Source organism: Felis catus, chromosome E2, assembly GCF_018350175.1.
Source record: "Felis catus isolate Fca126 chromosome E2, F.catus_Fca126_mat1.0, whole genome shotgun sequence".
NCBI lineage: Eukaryota > Metazoa > Chordata > Mammalia > Carnivora > Felidae > Felis > Felis catus.
The window spans coordinates 19,619,985-19,640,348 of NC_058382.1; the positions used below are offsets into that span (position 1 = coordinate 19,619,985).

General features: G+C 46.5%; 2 protein-coding genes across 4 annotated transcripts in view; one reads left to right on the forward strand and one right to left on the reverse strand.

The window, feature by feature from the left end:
* Nucleotides 1-1,398, forward strand: part of PEPD (peptidase D) — a 112,322-nt gene extending 110,924 nt beyond the window's left edge. Inside the window, exons 14-15 of the mRNA XM_023245695.2 lie at nucleotides 330-521; nucleotides 896-1,398. Coding sequence (XP_023101463.1) covers nucleotides 330-521; nucleotides 896-1,033 — 330 coding nt within the window. The 3' untranslated portion in view covers nucleotides 1,034-1,398. The remainder of the gene's footprint in view (nucleotides 1-329; nucleotides 522-895) is intronic.
* Nucleotides 1,399-4,621: 3,223 nt separating this feature from the next.
* On the reverse strand, nucleotides 4,622-15,123 carry CEBPG (CCAAT enhancer binding protein gamma). Of its 3 annotated transcripts, none has more exons than XM_023245696.2 (2): nucleotides 14,992-15,123; nucleotides 4,622-8,220 (listed from the first exon to the last, which is right to left on the reverse strand). In XM_023245696.2, exon 2 carries the CDS (start codon nucleotides 8,122-8,124, stop codon nucleotides 7,681-7,683), a length of 444 nt encoding a protein of 147 aa, XP_023101464.1. In that variant the 5' UTR covers nucleotides 8,125-8,220; nucleotides 14,992-15,123; the 3' UTR covers nucleotides 4,622-7,680. The 3 variants fall into 3 exon arrangements, with proteins under 3 accessions (XP_023101464.1, XP_023101465.1, XP_003997997.1); XM_023245697.2 differs by lacking the exon at nucleotides 14,992-15,123 and adding an exon at nucleotides 14,675-14,699; XM_003997948.6 differs by lacking the exon at nucleotides 14,992-15,123 and adding an exon at nucleotides 11,519-11,978.
* Nucleotides 15,124-20,364: the final 5,241 nt, after the last annotated feature.

Below are 20,364 nucleotides of genomic sequence, written 5' to 3' on the forward strand. Positions count from 1 at the left end.
TGCCGTTCCTCTGGCGAGGAGAGGCCTGCGTGAGGGCAGCCGGACCCCAGGCGGCCGCACGGCCAGCACGGGCGGGCGGCCCTGGGTGTGTGCGCGCCGGTTGTCCCCGGGGCTCCCGCAGGCGCTTCCGGGGGTATTGGGGGGGGGGGCGGGCAGAGTCTGCGGGGAGTAGAGGGTCTTACCGAAGCGCTCGGGGTACGGCCCAGCAAGGGGCAGCCTGGGCCAGAGTCTCTCCGGAGCACAAAGCCTCCCTCGCAGCTCCGGGGAGCGCAGACGCTCGGGGTGGAGCCAGCCCTCCTCAGGCCCCCGTGGCCTTCCTGTCCGCGCAGGGCGTGGAGCGCATCGATGAGCCCGGCCTGCGCAGCCTGCGCACCACTCGGCACCTGGAGCCCGGCATGGTGCTCACCGTGGAGCCGGGCATCTACTTCATCGACCACCTCCTGGACGAGGCCCTGGCGGACCCGGCCCGCGCCTGCTTCTTCAATCGTGAGGTCCTGCAGCGCTTCCGCGGATTTGGCGGGGTGAGTGCCCACAGGCCCCGGGTCTCTGATTCCAGAACATCCCCCTAGCGCACGCTGCCGCGGGTCGCCTCTTTGTCCTGACACAGGAGCCCTAGCGGGAGGAGGGATGATCTTCGCTTCCTCACTTGACAAGGACCCGGGCCTGTCCTTTCTCCTGGTCTGTCGCAGATGGGGTGGGCAGGTGGCAGGAGCAGATGGCCCTATGGGAGGAGCCTTCCCCTCCGCGCCCCCCCCACCCCCCCCCCGAAGCCCGGAGGCCAGCCCCTTCCATCAGGGGCAGGACAGACCGCTCCTGAGAAGGGGCCCCTCTGACCCTCTAATCTGGTGCACGAGGCCAAGCTCAGGAATACTGAGTGTCTGCCGTTCCGAGCCAGGTCCGTATCGAGGAGGACGTCGTGGTGACCGACAGCGGCATGGAACTGCTGACCTGTGTGCCCCGCACAGTGGAGGAGATCGAAGCGTGCATGGCAGGCAGCGACAAGGCCTTTACTCCCTTCTCTGGCCCCAAATAGAGCCAGCTGGGAGCACCCAGTGGGACCAGGGACCCAGCCTGGCAACCTTTCTTCACGACGGGCCCTCCAGCGGCCAGATGGGCGCTCGGAAATCACGTGGCTGGGTCCGTGTTTGATCATGCTGTTTCCTCGGGGGAAAATCTTTCTTAACCTTCTGCAAGATCACACCTCAGTCTGCTATTACTTTGCTTGAATGACAGTGGCTTTTGAAATGCTAATGGAAAACAGTTCTGTTCTTTAATAGCAACTAAAATGTGTCTTGCTGTCATTTGTATTCCTCTGCTCAGGGAAGATCCATTTCCAGTGTTTTCTCTCAAAAATCAATATGCAGAATGGAACTTGCAATAAAAAGTTTCCAAAAATGGGCCTTTGTGCGCGGCTCCCTCTCTGTCCTTTCTCCCTTTGCAGATGAGCACGCGTGGCCGGACCTAGGACATGGGCGCTGACGGTGCAGAGCGCCGGGTGCTGGGCGCGTAGCTGGAGCCGGCCTCCATGCGCCTTTGCACGGGAGACGGTGAAGCGGTAGAGGAAGAAGCCTTCCTGATACGGCTACGGCCTCAAAGCTGCGTTTCCGAAGGGGGCACTTAAGGCATAGTTAAAACTTGAGACTTGCAGAGATTCCCTGCCTTGACTTCCTTTTCACCCCGGACGTGCTGGCCAAGCCGGCATCTGCCCGAGAGACACTGCCCCCCAGCTCAGCTCCACGGCAGAGGTGAGCTTTCTCGTGGCCTCCGTGTTTGCTGAGACCACGTCTTCCCTAAGCGTAAACCCACGGGCCAGATTCCTCTCCGGCAAGGAGACTTCAAGGCCGGCGGGGCCTGGTTCCTGCCGAGGGCAGAATGCCTGTCCTTACCTCTGCTGGCCCAGCTCCGCACTCCCGCAGAACCCGGGGCTGGGGGACTCTGTGCCAAACCGGTCCAGGTTTGTCTCCTCACGGTGCCGTCATCCAGGAGTTTCCAAGCCAAGATGAAGGGCACATGAGAAGACAGGACACCAGAGGTGAAATCACCATGGGGTGGAAAACTCTGTGGCCCAAGCTAGATGTCTTGAAAAGTCACTGAAGCGTTTAGTACAGATGATTTCTTCCTGCGACAGGCACGCAAACGTGCTCGTGAAGTAACCAAGTTAAAACGAAACCATTTTTCCTGTTTGCTTCTCAGACTTTTTTTTTTTTCTTAAGTTTATCTTATGTGTGAGCTGGGGAGGAGCAGACAGGGAGGGAGAGGGAGTCCCAAGCAGGCCCCACGCTATCCGCGCAGAGCCCAATGTGGGGCTCGAACTCACCAACCGTGAGATCGTGACCTGAGCCAAAACCGAGAGTCAGATGCTTAGCCGACTGAGCCACCCAGGCACCCTGCTTCTCAGATCTGTAACCACCATTTTTTCAGGTTTTCTGCTGGGGCACAGACAGCCCCTAAGTTCTTGGTGACGCTGAGCGGTTTGAGTAACGACAGTCTTGAGTGTCAGGAGTTTGAGTTCACCAAACGTTTCTCCAGCCCAGCTGTACCTGAGACACATTGTGGCATACAGGGTTTCAATTCACCCACCACCAGGACAGAATCAGTGGCGGTTAGGTGGAAACTGAAATGGTGTTCATTAAAAAACATAGCTGAGTGTATTATATATCTTTGTCCTTCCTTTCCTTGGGACGTCTCCTCTCCAAACTGCCCATTTCCCATGATTCTCAAGAAGGTAAAAAGCATAAAGAAAAATCTCAGTCACTGAATGTTCTTTGTCCAAGAGGGACACTGGGAGCATAGTATGACTGCTTTTGCCCAGGTCAGTAAGGCAAAGGGATTCTCTGCTGGTGCAGGGCTCAGGGGGGAGGGTGGGGGGCGGCAACAGATCTCCCCTCCACCCCGTGTTCCGGAGGGAGCACCCAACTCAAGTCTCCAAACCTCTGCAAAAATCCATACAGCTTCAGAAATACATTAGAGACCCTTCCAGAAAGCTGAACAGCACTAAACAAGGCTTTCTGAAACCCTGGAAGGGCCTAGGTATTCATTCAATAAATAATTGAACATCCACTATGTGCCAGTGTAGTATAAAAACATGATTCCCTGCTCTCCGAGCCTGTAGTTTACTGAGAGACTTCGCCGCCTTGAACAAACAAGCACAAATATATTATCTTTTTTTTTTTAAGTTTGTTTATTTTGAGAGAGTACGCACGAGCGGGGGAGGGGCAGAGAGGGAGAGAGAATCCCAAGGAGGCGGCAAATACATGATCTTATACACTGAAAAGTGCCATGAAGGGAAGTAACAGGACTGACCTTGTCTAGAAAGCCAGGGTGGGGCTGAGATAGGAAGGGTTCAAAGTGAAAAGCAAGGCAAAGAGGAGGCATCCAGACCTGAGCTGTTCCAAGGAGTAAAGAGAGCTTGGAAAAGCCCTGCAGCCACAGCAAAGAAACGAGGGCTAGAAAAAGGAGGGATGTTAAGTCAACAAGACCAAATGGAGCCACATCGCAAGGAGACGGGGCCTCACTGGGTGCAGTGGGGAATGACAGAAGGTTCTGGAGAGCATGCAATGGTCCAAGGAGACAAAGTTCAGACAGGAGCGGATGATGGCTCTGCAGAAGGCGGGGGAGGGGAGGGGAGGGGAGGGGAGCAGACAGGTTCGAGAGGCACATTTAGGGGGTAGGACTGAGAGGCGGGGATGTGGGAAGGCACCTGGCTCTAACAGCTGCTTCAGAGGGTGTGGCCAGACCCAGTTATCTGAGCTACAAACCAGCACAACCCCCTTTGCCTCGAGGCCCAGTTCTGCAACCCCAGCCCCCCCCCCCCCCCCCGCACCCCTGCCTACCTTGCAGGCCTAGAGCTCTTCGAGGAGTGGGTGTGGCAGTGAAAGAACATTCAGGATTGGTGGTCTGAAGACAAGTAAAAGCCATATGGACTCTACACACTGACCGAGCAGGTCCAAAAGTGCTTTTATTAAAAAACAGCTGGCACCTTCACAAATCACCTCTATATAAAACTCCTCAAGACAGGGCGTCCTACCCACAGAAATAATTACTGCACTACAATTTTCATTAAGAGGCAGTGAGTGGAAACCTATTTCCCAAGACCTGAGAATAGCTGAAGGATCACAGACGTATCTAAATGACATCTTCCCTTGAGACACTCAAGTCAGCATGGATTCAGTATTCGCTTTTGTAGACACTGGCACCAGTAAGTGAAGATGGTGTACGTACCACAAATTGCACTGTTAGGGGAAAGACATCCCTGTCTTCCTCAGAGCCCGAAGAACGAACCTCCTACCACTGCGTGAATGGGAACCACACACCGAGACACCAGGTGTCTGCGCAGTTAACGCCAGCTCGGCCTCCCCTAGTCTAGCACACTCGCGGGGATTAGACCACGCGACAAAGCACGTGACTAGAGAGGCGCTCCATCTTCGCAGGAGATGATGTTCCTGGCCATTCAGGGAAATCTAGGCTTGGACAGAAGCACCCCTGCTTGTCCCCCACGCTCCCCTGCCTTCACCCCTGCCCTGGGCTGGAAACGGGAGAGACCGCTCCGCCTGCTCTGCAGAGCCAACACCTGGACTACTTCCCTGGTATTGAACATAAAGAAACCCACAGTGAAATGCAGTCATTATTCCAAAGTGTGTTTTTATTTCATATTCATTGAAAGAAATAAAATTATATTTAAAAAAATAGAGTAATCTCACAAACTGAGGAAAGCCAGGAACAAAAGAACAAGTTAAGGGCTTTTTCCTGAGAGGCAGATCTAACAGCTATAGAATGAACTTTCTCCTCCCTAGCTTTTGTCAAACAAAAAATTGCTTCCTATTTCTAAGGCATCAAAAAGCACTCTGAGTGCTAACTGGGTGGTTCAGGTACAAAGTTTCAAGCCTCTAATGAGGATTAAGAAACATCAAAAGCTGATTTCTTTTAATACCAATTATTAAATTGCACATACTACCTTTTTTTTAAACGTAAATTTCAGAATTTCACACTCATGACCCGAATTTCAAAAATCTGGTCATATGCTGTTAACGTCTTACCACTTCTTAGTAAGAATCCTAAGTATCTAAGCTCACATCCCAATAACTGAAAGGGGCCAGACAGCAGAAGAGCTCCGATCTCCCCACCTGCAGCCAACACCGGCCAGAGAGCGCCTATCTCCGGAGACTCAGACGCAGCTAGAAATTTACACGAAAGCCTAATTCCTAAACCACTGGACCCGCCTGCAAAGGCAGATCAAATCCTAACGGTTCATATGTAGCCTACAGAACAAAAGTTACAAAAGTCATTTTACAATTCCCAAAGCTCTAAACGTACCCATTCCCCATACTTGGTTTCCCTCAATTTTACACTAAGGAATCTATCAAACTAAAAACTTTCAATCCCAAACACTTCAGTAAGACAGTCAAGACAACGGTTAACATTTTTGTTCTACGAATAAATGACTGTTTGTGCTAAAGTTCTTGTTTGCATAGGTAACAGGAAAGCTTGAGTCAATTTTTCCAAAAGTTTCAATCTTGTGTTCTGATTCGAAATATCAAGTGTACACCCCTGATGATTTCCCTACAACTTCTTTTTCCAAGTTAACTCAATCCATATAATTGGTAACCATAAATTCCATAGGGACATCAACTTCTGAAACACAGTTTTTAGTAAACAAGAGATTTAATGTAACACCTTTCTAGGTGCTTAAAGATTCAAGTGGCCTAACTGTACCTCTAATAAGGTTAATTATAGAACATGGGTCAGCTATTAAAGATTCAGTAGGATTCTGGGGCTATCTCCTAGTTAGGCAAAAAAAAAAAAAATCCATCAACCTGTAAGTACACTGATACTCCAGCCAAAGTACATTGGGGTTGGACCCTAATAGAAACCCCGATCCTGTCTCCTGGCTGTCCAGGGAGTGAAGCCTCCGGGGACGGTGGCTCTCCTGGAACAGCACTGGGTCCTAGTCACATGCGGAAGAGGCTCCATGGACACAGTGATGGCTCTGTTGAATCGCAGGTCACCATGCTATCTTCGCCTGCCCAAAAGAGCACAGACCAACCTAAGGGTGCGACCTGAGTTACATCCTGGTTAAACTGTTCCAAGTCCTAGCGCAAAACAACAATGTGGCCAAAAGGTGACCATGTTCAAATGAGATACCTGGTAACACAAATGTTTTAACCAGAGGTGACTCAGAGGTGACGCAGACTCTTGTCACCAGCCTAGACTGATACTGACACACACACACCGACACACACACACCAACAAATCTGAGCTAGAATTGTGCTAAAAAAAAAAAAAAAAAAAAAAAAAAGGAAGAAAGAAAAAAGAAGAGAAATCAACACGGACGATCAAAACTACCAACACTGATACAAACCAAACTCTAGAGATTCCCTAACTTTAGTAATCGCCATTTTTTAGTCTCGACAAAAATGTCAATATCCTGAGTTTTATCAGTATTTTCTTTCTAAAATAATTTATGGGACACAAAGCATACAAATAAACAAACAGAAGCAGTGGTACAAAAAGTCTAGAATAGCCCACTAACTAGAAAAAGAAATGTCACAAGAACAATATAAAAAGATGTATTTATGTGAAATAAATTAAAGGTTAAACCTTACATTTTCAAGTTTTCTTAGACTATACTATTTGGGGAGATGGCCTAGAGTTGATGATGTATTTTTCTGATAATCACCTGGTTAGGACCAAATGCCAAATGATCCTTACCAAGACATTTCTGCCTTTAAAAATCATGGCCCCATTGCAGATATTTGGACATAGAAGAAACTACCTAAATCTCAATCGGTAAACAAGGCATTCTGTCTACTAACCTGGCTGTCAAAATGGTAACTTAAAAATGCTTACTTGACTAGCATCTACAGAAACAAAAATTTTGGTGCACAAGTTTCTCTAAACCAGAGCTGTCTTTTGGTTTATTGTTGTTGTTAGAAAACAAAATAACACCAATCCAATAACCCAAAGGTGTCCCAAAAGCATAATTCTAATATGCTTTACTCTTATTTTTAAAAAACCTATTCACCTCCTAATTATTTGTATTTTTAAGCCAACTGGCTGTATACTGCCTTTAAAACACAATGGGGCTTATTTAACATGGAATTGCTACTCAGAAACTTGTACTTGTTGGGGAAACAATACTAATTGTGCTAAAACAAGGGTTATGCTATACATAGAATCACTCCAAATCACAAAGTGATTGATTTCTATAGCCCTAAGGAATTTTAGTACATAATTTAGAAAAAAAAAAAAAATCACAAATAGATCAACCAAATGGCATTCAACTTTCTTAGTCCAATTAACCATCTCCAATAAAACCAAGAACCTCCTGCAAGACCTGCCGGTTCCCTGTTCCTTTTATCAACCTAGAAAAGAAGCATTTCTTGGGAAGTGAGGATTTATTAAGAACATCGAGGTCCAGGATTTTTTTTTTTTTTTTTACCATATACCTTAAAACTTTGTTTTATTCCCCACAAAAAAATCCGTATCATTTAAAACTAGATATTCAAATTACATGGCTAACATTTTTAGCTAATCAACTCTTCAGTGCTGATCCTAGAAAACAACCTTCAATGGATCTTTGAATAATGGAACAAGACAACGTTCGGCCATTGATACGAGTGGTGTAGGTAGTCACACCTTTAACGTTCAAGCCACAAACCGTGAACTTGGAAGGGGTGAGGTCTACTGTCCTGCATTATCAGGAGTTGTTGTTGTATTTTCAGTGCCACCGGGTTGCACGTTATCTGCAAGGTTGTGTGCGTGCTCAAGAAACAAGTCTTTCAGTACGCTTAATTCCTTAGTCAGCAATTTAATTTTTGCTTCCAACCGTTCATTCTCTTCTTTGAGCTGATTCACCCTCTGCAGTGTATCCTGTGCCTTCTGCTTGCTTTTCAACCGGCTCTTTTTCACAGCCATGTTGTTCCTCTCTCTGCGCTGCCGATACTCATCACTGTTTCGATCCATGGGCGAGCTCTTTTTGCTTTGCTTGCTCGGAGGCGCAGCTTTGCCCCCTCCCCCAGAGCCGGCAGGCACCAGCTGAGGAACCTGCTGTAAGCCGCTGGCATGAGCCTGAGTATGAATAACACTTATTCCAGGAGTGCTGTTCTGCTGTGCTATCTTGCTCATTTGGGCACGCTCTCTTGCTGACACGGAACAGGTAGAAATGAGGGCAAGGTGATCAACGGTTTCCACACTAAGCTGCCAAGAAATCTTCACATGTACCTAGTTAAAAAATAAATTGCATTAAAATGTTTGAAATGACAAGATCAAATGAGATTAAACTTGCAAGTACCTAACAGCAGGCCAACATTAATTGATTATGCTGAGAAAAGTCTACAGCAACTGCCAACTGTTCCAATGTTTCAGAAGTCTAAATCATTTAATTTAGAAAGGTGAGTTAGTACAGAAGCACCATAAGGCCAAATCCAGCCCACCTGAACCCCTGAGGGTACTACCCATCTGTGACTGTTATCAAAAATGGAAGGAAAAACAAAAGAATACCGCTAATTAGGTAGCACATATGAACTAATAGCACTTGGCAATCTGCCAGAGAGAAATGAGATGTTTGGGTTAAACATGGAAAACCTGAGTTCAATTATGATAGAAGAGACACCTGCAAAGAAGGGGAGAAAAGTTTCGATTGTCCGCTCACGTCAAACGAGCGTACTGCAGCGCAGCGCCCGGTCCCCACTACTCATCAGGGTCGCTGCACACTCCTGATGCCGACATACAGGGACGGAGTCATCGAGGACTTGCCTCTCCTCCCAGAGTACATCTTTATGGGATATTCTGAAAAGCGGGGGCGGGCGGTGTTGGCTTGTTTTTTATTTATTTATTTATTTATTTATTTATTTATTTATTTATTTATTGCCTCAAAGAGAAGTAGTTTACATAGATTTCCTAAGTTTGTTTCTTGTATCCTAGACTTAGGAGCTCTGAGACACCCAGTCTGCTGTCCCACCCCACCATGCTTCTTCTAACAGTGCTTTTTTTCTTCTTGACGTAATAAACACATCTAAACATGGGCAACCTGAACCACAACGAGAGACATAAAAGCCTTAAAGATGCATCCAAGGCAGAGCAAGCCTGGGGCTGAGGCCAGACAGAGGCCGAGCAGCGGCAGCGCCCACACCCACGGCCCACTGAAGAAGGGGCTCAGGGGAAACGCCGACTCCAAGTGCCACGGCAGTGCCGCCCGTAGAAATGAAGCCACAGTTTCGGAAACTGGTCGTGTGTGGATGACTGTGAGTCCAACTAGGCCCCTACAATTGCCTCAAGAGGTGTCAAAAGGATACCTATCCTATCCTGAGGCCACTTCAAGACAAACTGACTAAGCTGCTGAGCCACGTCCGGCAAGAAATCAAATTACTCTTGGAAATTCAGAAAGCGATGTTATGAACCATAAAACTATCCTGTCTTCTTTTCACAAAACTGCCAAAACTACATCAGTGGAAAAAACCCGGGGCCAGAATTCTGAAATGCCTCAAATGAGTACATCTCATAGTTCTTAAGCTCAGTTAGTAAACACCAGAAGCTTCACCCAAACTTTTAGCTGGGCATTTCCGTATAAAACACTGTTTACTGGCCTGCTTTTTAAAAATCTTTCCTTTTAGAAAGTCGCTATATCCTTACTTTCAATGGTCTCCAAAGCCATGCAGGCAGCCCTGAGCTAGTGAGCCATCTGTTCTCACTCCAATATAAGGCAAAAAAGAAAGCTTCCTTCCAAACCATGGACGATATCTACTCCAAGTCTATCTTCAGTAGTGGACATTTCACAATCTCCTTTGATAATTTACTATGTTGCCTATTTTTCTTCCAGTTAAACAGTGGCAGTTCAGTATTAATTTGAGCCACCTTACCACTAAAAGTGTTAGTGGCCATCAACATTATTGCTTATTTGGTGTAAAGTGGGCATAATATTTTAGTCAATTTTTAAAAACGTGTTTAACACTTCTCCTGGGATTGTTTCAACTATCATAATAATCATGGTCATCTTCTTTAACTTTTTAACTTTTCATATGCCAATTATGTTTTTAATCTTTAAAACTAATCTATAGACAACACAAAGATAAGAATGATCCAAAGAAGTACAGACCAGGAGGAACCAGGTCAATACTGTCTTGGCTCTGGCTCCCCTCTTTTGCTCGGAACCCATATCCTTTCCTTCTTGGGGCCTTGATTTCCCCATCTGCAAATGAGGGATGTAGAATGGTAAGATGCCTTCTGACTCTGAAAATATACCATGAACTTCAGTACTAAAAAGTCTTTTCTTCCTGCCTTATGCTCGGCTTTTTATGCCCAAATCACTAAAAGATTTTAACACAGGTTCCAAATTCAGTGACGTTCATGTCCATTTTGGTACCCAGAGATACAGGAATAGAGAAGAGCTCTTTTTACCTCAGTCTGACTCACAGTAGAGGGGCTGAACATAGTGGGTTGAACCTACTAGGGGGGGACTTTGAAAATGTGCCCTTTGGCTTGAAAAACAAAGAGTAATTATCAAATTGGTAAAAACGTAAGTAAGGGAAACTTAGAAATATTAAGAACTTTAAAAATGTTGTTGTTTTAAAGTTCCTCAACCAAAGCCAAGAAAGTTTAAGTGAAAAAAATATCCATTAAGGAAAATGAATCAAGTAAAGGGGGTCAGAGCCAAGTGGTCCAAAAAAGCTGACTCCAGAGTATTAACTGTTTTTACACAAGCAAAATAGCTGCCTCCAAAAGTTGCCCAGTTTACACTGTCACTTACGCTTTTGTTCCTTCCACAAACACTTATTGAGCACCTACGATGGGCAAAAAAATACTAGTTTATTTCAAACCTGGATATTCAATCCCAAATGAAAGTCTGGCTCCTGCGTAGACAAATACTATTCCAAAGTTCATTCTACAGGAAGCAGGGCGGCGCCTTATTTCCTTACATGTGAATCATTCGAGCAGGGAGGAGCAGAAAAACTGAGCAGTTATTCTCAAAGTGCGGACCAGCAGCAGCAGCATTTGGGAACTTGTGAGAAATGCAAATTCTCGGGCTGCCCAGACAGAAGGATTGGGAGCTTCAGGAATAGGCCCAGGCAATCCTGTTTCAACGGGACCCTGAAGTGATGAAGTGTGAGAGCCACTGCTGCAGATTCACAATGAGGAGGTGCATTTTTTTTTTTAATTCAAATTTTTCAATTCAAGGAGTGTTCATTCAAATCAGCAACACACTGAAAACGCAGAGCAGCCAGAATGAGTAAAACAAATTTCTCTCAAGTTTCATTTGGGAAAATAAACTTGTCAAGAATTTTCCTAATCCTCCTGTCATCTTTTTTCACATATCTACAACCAGATATTCCTCCCCATGCCCCCCAAAATAAACTTTTAACTCCAGTCTCCTCAGTGAATGTCCACACTCCAAAACACTCATAGATGTTTCTCCCTGACACCAAATCTTTACTATCACTGGTATGTGACAAGGCTACCCACCCAGCTCCCAAAAACTTACAACCCACCACCTTCTCCATCCGAATACCACAGAATTAATTACCTCAGGCTGACATCATCTCTCAAGGGGCACTGGTCTCCGCTGGTTTAGCTGTGATCCCTCCAACCACTGCCTCCAGAGCAATCGAACACTCCAACCTGCTCCAGTGTGTAGGATCAGATTGAAGGTATCAACTCTCTCTCCAGCCCTTGCTCCCTTACACTTCACACCTCAACAACACTGAACCACTATCAACCCCCTAAATGGTCCTGCATTCTCTTTTCTTTGTACTGCTGTCCAGGTGGTTCCCCCAGTTTCTCTGTCAATGCCAGCTCTCCCTGGAGACTAAGCTAGAGGCAGCGATCTGTCTTCATGTCCACACGCTCAGCATCTAGTAGTGCAGGGCGAGCCATATAGTGGTGGGGCCCAAGAAATATCTGTCGAGGGGCTCCTGGCTGGCTCAGTCGATTGAGCGTCCCACTCTTGATTTCAGTTCAGGTCTTAACCCCAGAGTCATGGGATCGAGCCCTGTATCAGGCTCCACGCTCAGTGTAGAGCCTGCTTAAGATTCATTCATTCATTCATTCATTCATTCATCCATTCATTCATATTCTCTCTCCTTCCCTCCCCCCCTCCCTCTCCCTCCTCCCCACTCCCCCACTTTCACTCTCTATCTAAAATAAATATGATGAGGGGCGCCTGGGTGGCTCAGTTGGTTTCTTTTGTCTGTTGTAAACCATACCAAGCGTCCGACTTCCGCTCAGGTCATGATCTCACAGTTCATGAGTTCGAGCCCTTCATCGGGCTCTGTGCTGACAGCTCAGAACCTGGATCCTGCTTTGGATTCTCTCTCTCTCTCTCTCTCTCTCTCTCTCTCTCTCTCTCTCTCTCTCTCTCTCTCAAAAATAAATAAACATTAAAAAAAAGGTTTTTTTAATAATAAAAAGAATAAAATAAAATGAAAATAATTTTAAAAAGGGGAAACATCTGTCAAATACTGGCTCAGAGGCTAAAAGAAAATATTTTTATAAACATCATATACAGAAATGAGATAGGTTCTCTAGTACTGGAATCTCTTAAAACAACCACAATTAAATCAGGAGTGTTAAGATATTATGGCCTGGGGCGCCTGGGTGGCTCAGTGGGCTGGGCGTCCCACTTCAGCTCAGGTCATGATCTCGCAGCCAGTGAGTTCGAGCCCCGCGTCGGGCTCTGGGCTGACAGCTCAGAGCCTGGAGCCTGTTTCGGATTCTGTGTCTCCCTCTCTCTCTGACCCACCCCGTTCATGCTCTTTCTCTCTCTGTCTCAAAAATAAATAAACGTTAAAAAAAAATTAAAAAAAAAAAAAGATATTATGGCCTTACTTCCTTAGGTTCTTGGTCTTTCTTAAAGGTGTACATGAAAATAAAAATGTAATTCCACTTGCTCCTTTGAGTACCCAGTCTATGCAGTGAACATCATTTCTAGTCTGGTCTTTGCTTTATTTCAGTTGAGAACTTGCTTTTCTACTTAGCCCAGTTATGTGTTCCAATTAATAATCTCAAGTTCTTAGGCATCTGTTGCCAGGGTCTGACAACTCCATACTGCAAGAGATGTAAAGGTAAGCAAAGTCCATACATGCCCAAAGGAGCAGGATTTCTATTTAGTTGCCACTGCTTGCTTCATGACCCAAAACAGGGTCCACGAAGGAGGGTACATCCCTTTGGGGGTACATAAGCAGTCCACTAGAGTATGGAGCAAATGTATGTTCACTTGTCTTTTTTTTTAACGTTACCTTTTTAATCTACTTCTGTTATGGTTTACAACATACAAAAAAAAAGTACACACATTGTTTATAAATATACCTCTATTAGGAAATCATGCTTAAAAAAAATTTTTTTTTAACCAACAGGGCTGGAAAGCCAAAAAGGTAGGAAACCAATGTACCTACTAGAACCCATGGAAGCACTCCCTCCCAAGAATACCCAATAAATTTGGAATTGTGGCTACCTATATTTACATTACTGTGATCAGGTGAGGCAATCCTAGACCCTAAGACCTAATTCAGCCCCATGAGGTCCTAGTTGTCTTTACCAGGGCCTCACCATGTGCTGTTCAAATCCCTACAGACGAACCCACCTCTCCAAGATCAAACAATTGCTGACAGTCAATGATGTGCTCTTGAGAATTTAAAGGATATTATGAAAAAAATGAAATTTTGTTTTCACCTGTTTTTTAGGCAGGTATTTACAAACGACTGATTAAGCCAAGTAGACCCACCAGAAGCAGGAAATCAAGAAACTGAGAAATTCTTCAGCTCACCAGCATCCTGTAATTATTTAGCCATGTTTACAGTAAGTGTTTCCAGAAACAGAGAATCGACTTTAAGAATAGCTCATGCCAAATACTAATCAAGTGGTAACAGTGACCAGATTTTAACTTTTCAATATCAAGAACTTTTAGAGGCACAAGTTCTTAGGAAAGCAAACCCCTGTAGTATTTTCTTTCCAAAATTTATTTGGGAGTCGCATATCCTATCTGAATTTAGGACAATCTCTTCACATAAGGATTCCCTGAGTGCAGGCTCGGGAGAGAAAACTACCAATTTTTGTGTAACCCACTAACCTTAAAACCTTTCTGAAACTGACACATTTTAAGGTGCCAGATTACAGCACAAACCTCAGACAAAAGGAAAACGAAACAAACCTTCTCAAAAATGAAAACATACAAGCCTCCTTGGAAGAACAGATGGATAATCTGGATATTCCCCCCCAATATGCATTTCCATTCCGTTCATCTAGACACCTCTGCTAGCGATTTTCTTTACTGTGTTCCCTCCAACATGCTAATGAAGCGCTTCATTCCTTGCCCTTCTCTTTTCTATTCAACTCGTGGTTGCTGCGCGTTCATCTAACCTATATTCAGCAGTGAACTGCAGGATATTCAAATTACAGCTCCCTAAGTAAGCGCAGGATCATTTCTGTAAAGTCGTGTATTTAATAAAAATCAGCCGCCTTCCCTGCCCACTTTATCACCCTCCTAACTTCTGAACAGAAGTCTCGTCTACCCCTCGCCAAGCAGTTCTGGAGGGGCGGGCAATTTCCGAAGTGGCGCTACGGTAAGGCACGGTCCTCCTCTTGCTATTCTGGGAACACCCTTTATCCCCGGGGGCCAATACGAGCCTAGCTTGTCACCAATGCCCGTTTCCCCAAAAGAGGCCGGGTTCCGGAGGGGGCACACCTCGTCCCCCGCCCCGTCCTGTCCCAGGCCGGCAGCGAGGGGCGCCCGGGAGGAGCGCGGGGGTCGGCGGGCGGCGCCGCGGCCCTGGGCCACGGCCAGGGATGAGCTCAGCGGCCCCGCCGGGTGTTGCCGGCAGGTTGCATCAGACGCCGCGCGGGGCCGCCGCCCGCGCCGCAGGCCGCGCGGGGCCTTCCCGGCGAGCGGGCCTCCTCAGGCCGGGCCGAGGTTCCTCGGGCCCGGCCGGCGCCCACGCGAGCGGCCGGCTCCGCCGCGGCCTCCTCCTCTTCCCTCATCCCGCCCGCCCGCGGCCTCCTTACCTGCGCCTCCAGCCCGCCCGCCCCCAGGCGGCCTCCACTCCGAGCGGCCCCGCGCGGCGCGGCCCGACGGACCCAGGCCTCGCAGCCCGCGAGCCAGCGAGGAGGAGCGACGGTTACGAAACCGGCAGCCTCCGCCCGTTCCGCCGCCGCCGCCGCCGCCACCGGCTTCCCCTCCTCACGCCGACCGCGCGCGCTGCCGCCGCCGCCACGACCAATAGGCGCGCCGGCCTGCGGGCGCCGCGCCCTCCCCTCACGACGGGCAGCGCCGCCAGCCAATCGCGGGCGTCCTGGCTGCGGGAGGCGGGCACGTGGCGGAGGCGTTGGCCGCGCCGCTGCGAGGCCGGAGGGTGTGGCGGGGGTAGGCCAGCAGCTCCTGGCACCGCCCGCATCCTTCGCTGTTCGCGCGGAGCGGCGGCCCCGGGCTGTGGGAAACCAGCGGCGAGAGAAGATCTGTGAGAGCTGGAGGCGCTGGGGAGCTGTAGCCTTGCGAAGGCAGCACCTGTCTTTGGGAAGCACGACTTCCTGAGGTGTTTTTGAATCACCGACGTTCGCCTGGGTTTCGCCGAGTCCTCTGGGAGGCCCTCTGGGCGCCCCTCGCCTGAACGGTCCCCAGAGCGGCCCCCGAGACGCCCTCCCGGGACCCCCGGCGCCCGACGGAGCTTGGAGGACAGGGCACTGACGGCAGCTGCAAGCTTGCCGGGAAACGAGTGAAGTGGCGTTTTCCCAGCGTAGGGGTAGTGCTGATATCACGTTGGTGAGCGCGGCAGACCGAGGTTCGTTGTCACCAGGGAACGGTCGGATTTCCGCGATCGATTCCCGTGTGCCGTGTGCCAGGTGAACAGGATGAGAGACGGGATCTCAAAAAACGCGGGGCAGTCCAGTTTAACGTAACCAAGACCCTTCACAGGAGGATCTGAAAGCGTTTTAAAACCAGGAAGCAGCGCGCTGGGCGGAGGGCAGAGCCAGCGCGATAGGTTTGATTGCTTCCTCTTTAGCAATTCTTATCGTCCAAAAAATAAGAGTCTTTGAAAGAGGAAACATTTCTTCATCGCCCAGGCCATGGCACCGGCTCTCCGCACAAGATTGTTTCGAGGAATCAGTTAAAGAGATGATAAAACCTTTGAAAAAAACATAAAGATAAAAAAAAAGTGCTGCAACTAAAAGTGAACAGCGATAACCATAGAACCATCCTCGGTAGGCAAGACACAGTATCACCAAAACCACTGTTTCTTTTACTTTGACCCTCAGTGTTCTGATTTGAAATTTCTTTGATTGAGATGTTAGCACTATGAACACTGGATTGTTTCATTGCTCACAAAAATCATAATTTTTACCCTCACCATTTGTCAATCGCAAGTTATACAGGGAGAATTTTTTTTATAGATATACTCATTTTCCTGTGGCTTGCTAACCACTCTGCCAAGCTGCTCTAGCCTTCTCTGGGCAGGCCTTCTTCCACACTCAGCAGAGCAGGTCTAGTCAATGCCAAGTAGACTCTAATATTTATTTCCTCTTCAGGTGGTGGCTGGAAAGTCTCCTTAGTTTACAAGTATTTATTTGGTGCCAACTACGTGCTAAGCTGTGGGCTAAGTGATGGGGATTCAGCAACGAACAAGCAAAACATAGCCCTTGCCTACATGAAGTTCACACTCACAGCCAAGGAGACAGACATTCAGTACTTACACCATTTTTCTGTTGCTATTTTCATCAATAAGATGCTGTGAGATCAAAAGAAAGGAACCAAATGTGGTCTGTGAGGCAGGGAAGGCCTGAAAGATGAGTTGGATTTGGCTGTGGGGTGTGGATGAAGAGGATGGACCAATCAGAGGGAATGTCTTCTCTAAAGGTTTTATGATGGGAGAAGCGTGAGGCCAGAGTGGCTGACGCACAGTGTCCCAGTGGAGACTGGTGAGATTGATAAAGCCTGTGGCCCAGGAAAGGTTCTGATTTCTACCCTAGGAGAGATGGAAGGCCTTGGAGAGCCTGATGGAGGCTGTGTCTGGCTTGAGATCCACCGTGGGGCTTTCTTCCAAGTCACAGAGCCCTAAGCTCTCATAACAAAAGATCTCCTGCACAGAGCTCTGCCTCACTGATACCCAAGTCGTAGTCTACAAATCCAAAGAATTTGTAAGCAAGTAGTACATTAAAATCTCCTCTAAAGGACCTTAGAAGTAGGATGTCTTGTTAGTTGATTACGCTATTTACCTGAGAGCGACTGTGATTAACTATCTTAGTTACCTGACGGGTTCGCCCTGTGCTTCCCCTCTTAATGGTTGTGTGACCTTGGGTAAATTACGTAGCCTCTCCATCACCTGTAAATGGGCATAACAACAGTATCTACCCAATAAGATTGCTGTGGGGGTTAAAAAGTTAATATGTGTTTGGCCCCTAGAACAGTGCCTGTCTGGTACACGGTAGCTATTATTACCATGATGAATTATCAAGTTACAGTGTAGAATTATAGTACACTAAAATACAGTTCAAAACAAGGTCAAGCTGTGCTTAATACAGCTTTGATGATTCAGTCACTGACATACACATACTATCAAAGGTGCTGATGTTGACCCTATAGTGTATCCCAAAAGGTGTTTTTTAGAATATTTTTTTCCTTAGTTACCACATCTTAGTTCATTAGTTTCCATAAAGTAGAGTGAGGACAATTTTAATAATTTCAAATCTCTTATTGTTTAGAAAGCCAGATCAATAAAAGTTTGCTATGTAAACTTTAGCATTTATCGAAAATGTGTCTTAAGTAGTTATGATAATACTTAAGTACTTATCATAGATTTATATTTGGAAACTTTCTGAAAAATAATATACAAAATTAACCGTCTTTGATAGGAGATCTGGGTCATATCTGTATTTTGAATATTGAAACAATGTCACCGGGTTGCATCTCAGTAGATATTTATCATGGTATATTAGCAATAATATGACAGTGATTGTCAATCATTCCGCATTGGTAAGGGCTCTTTTGATTGAAAGTAACTGAAAACCATCCCTGACTAGCCTGAGCATAAAGAAGGACTTGGTTAAAGATTTGAGGGCATACTTCATGAAATACCCATGCCATATCAGAATCAAGAACTCAAATAATCAAATGTCTTCATTTCTGTCTCTGTCTTTCTGTGTGTGTGTGTGTGTGTGTGTGTGTGTGTGTGTGTGTGTATGTGTGTGCCTGTTGGTTTTATTATTCTTCCTGCTTGCACACCAGCTTTCTTCACCTGATCACTGACAGCCTCAATGTCCACAGTTTTGGTCACTAAAATAAAGCCAACTCTCTTTTTAAGTTCCTGTTACAAAAGTCTTAATTAAGGACTCTGGAATTGGCCCAGCTGGGTCTAGTGCTTATCCCTGGAATAATCAAATGGCCAGGAACAGGTCACGATGTACTAACATGATGGCTCTGGAGGGAGTGGAAGAGGCACTTCCTTTGGGGAAAAGGAGTGCTGAGCAGACAAATCCATCAATATCCACTTCAAATGGCAGATCAAACTGTGGTCACTCTGATGGAGCCTTAGTCACTCAGGCTGACTGCTACGTTCTTTCCCATGTGATATGCTCCCTATCCTTAGGACACCCTAACTTTCATAACCGGCCCAGTTCATAAAAGAGAAAAATCTGACATAATTTAAACTTGAACAGTTAGTAAGGACATAGTATGAATGTCCATTATAAAGCACTTTACCACATGTCAGATTTCATTATCGTGTGAGTTAAGATATGTCACTTGTGCACTTAAGAATGTCATCTGCCGGGGGCACCTGGGTTCATTCGGTTGAGTGGCCATCTCTTGGTTTCAGCTCAGGTCACAATCTCATGGTCATGGGATCAAGCCCTGCATTGGGCTCTGCACTGAGTACGGAGCCTCCTTGGAATTCTCCTAATTTCTAAATGCCATCACATCTGCAGGACTCCAACATTTGCATGGGGAAGGGCACAAACATTGACTCCACAATAGTATGTCAAAGGTCACAGGAGCCAAATGAAAGAGGTCCTGGTGCCCAAAGAGACCCAATGCCAATTTGAGTGGCAAAATAAATGACGTGATATTGGATTATAATCCAAAGTATAAAATAAATATCTATGTTGATATAAATAAGTGATTGAGCAAATAAATGTCAAAGAAGAGACAAATCTCCCATGCAGAAGAATTCCATATAGTTTACAGAAATACTCCAGCCATAGATGGTGGAGTGTAACTCCCGACACCTTAAGTGGGCTACACACAGCGACTTCCTTCTGGAAAGTAGAGCGTGAAAGGGAAAAATAAAGAGGAACTTTACAGCAGAGAAAACTGACAATCACTACTACAGCCAGGTGACCAAGGTCAACATCAATGGTCGTAAGCTCTGTTGGTATAATGAGGTGAAGATGGCACTTGACCTCTTCGATTTTCCTCCCCAGACCTCACGACCTCAGTCTAACCGTGAGAAAAACACCAGACAAATTCCAACAGAAGGGCATTCCACAGAATACCTGAGCAATACTCCTCAAAACTGCCAACATCACAAAAAAACAAGGAAAGTCAGGGGCGCCTGGGTGGCTTGGTCGGTTAAGCGTCCGACTTCGGCTCAGGTCATGATCTCACGGTCCGTGAGTTCGAGCCCCACGTCAGGCTCTGTGCTGACAGCTCAGAGCTTGGAGCCTGTTTCAGATTCTGTGTCTCCCTCTCTCTCTGCTCCTCCCCTGTTCATGCTCTGTCTCTCTCTGTCTCAAAAATAAATAAACGTTAAAAAAAATTAAAAAAAAGGAAAGAGGACGTCTGGAGAATCCTAAGGAGACATGACAGCTAAATGTAACGTGATATCCCAGATGGAATCCTGCAACCAAAAAGGGCTACTGGGTAAAAATTAAGGAAATCCCAATAAGTATGTACTTTATTTGTTTGCTGACTTGCCAAAATTGGTTCGTTATAACAAAAACTCATGTAAGATGTTAATCATAGGGGAAACTGGCTTCAGAGTAAATGGGAAATCTCAGTCCTATCTTTTCAATATTTTTAAATCCAAAATTATCCTAAAAAAAGAATATTTAGATGTTTAAAAAAGCATTTGTGGTACACTGCAGCATTAATATTAACATAAAACAGGACACTTGAAAACATTAACATCAGATTAAGCCCAGACTTCAGCCAAATGGATAAGAAGTCGAGCTCAGTGGAAGATCCTTGAGCCCCACTTCTTACCTTGACCACTAATGGTGACTGTGCTTTTGCTTGGCAAACCCAAGACGCACAGAGAAATGGAACCAGAGGGTCAACAGAATTATAGGAGCTCCTCCAGGAGAGGAGGAAAGTGGGAAAGAGGGAAGACAAGGTGGAGGGAGACCACCTGGGGTCTGTGAGATCATGCTGAAGCCTTGGGAGCCATC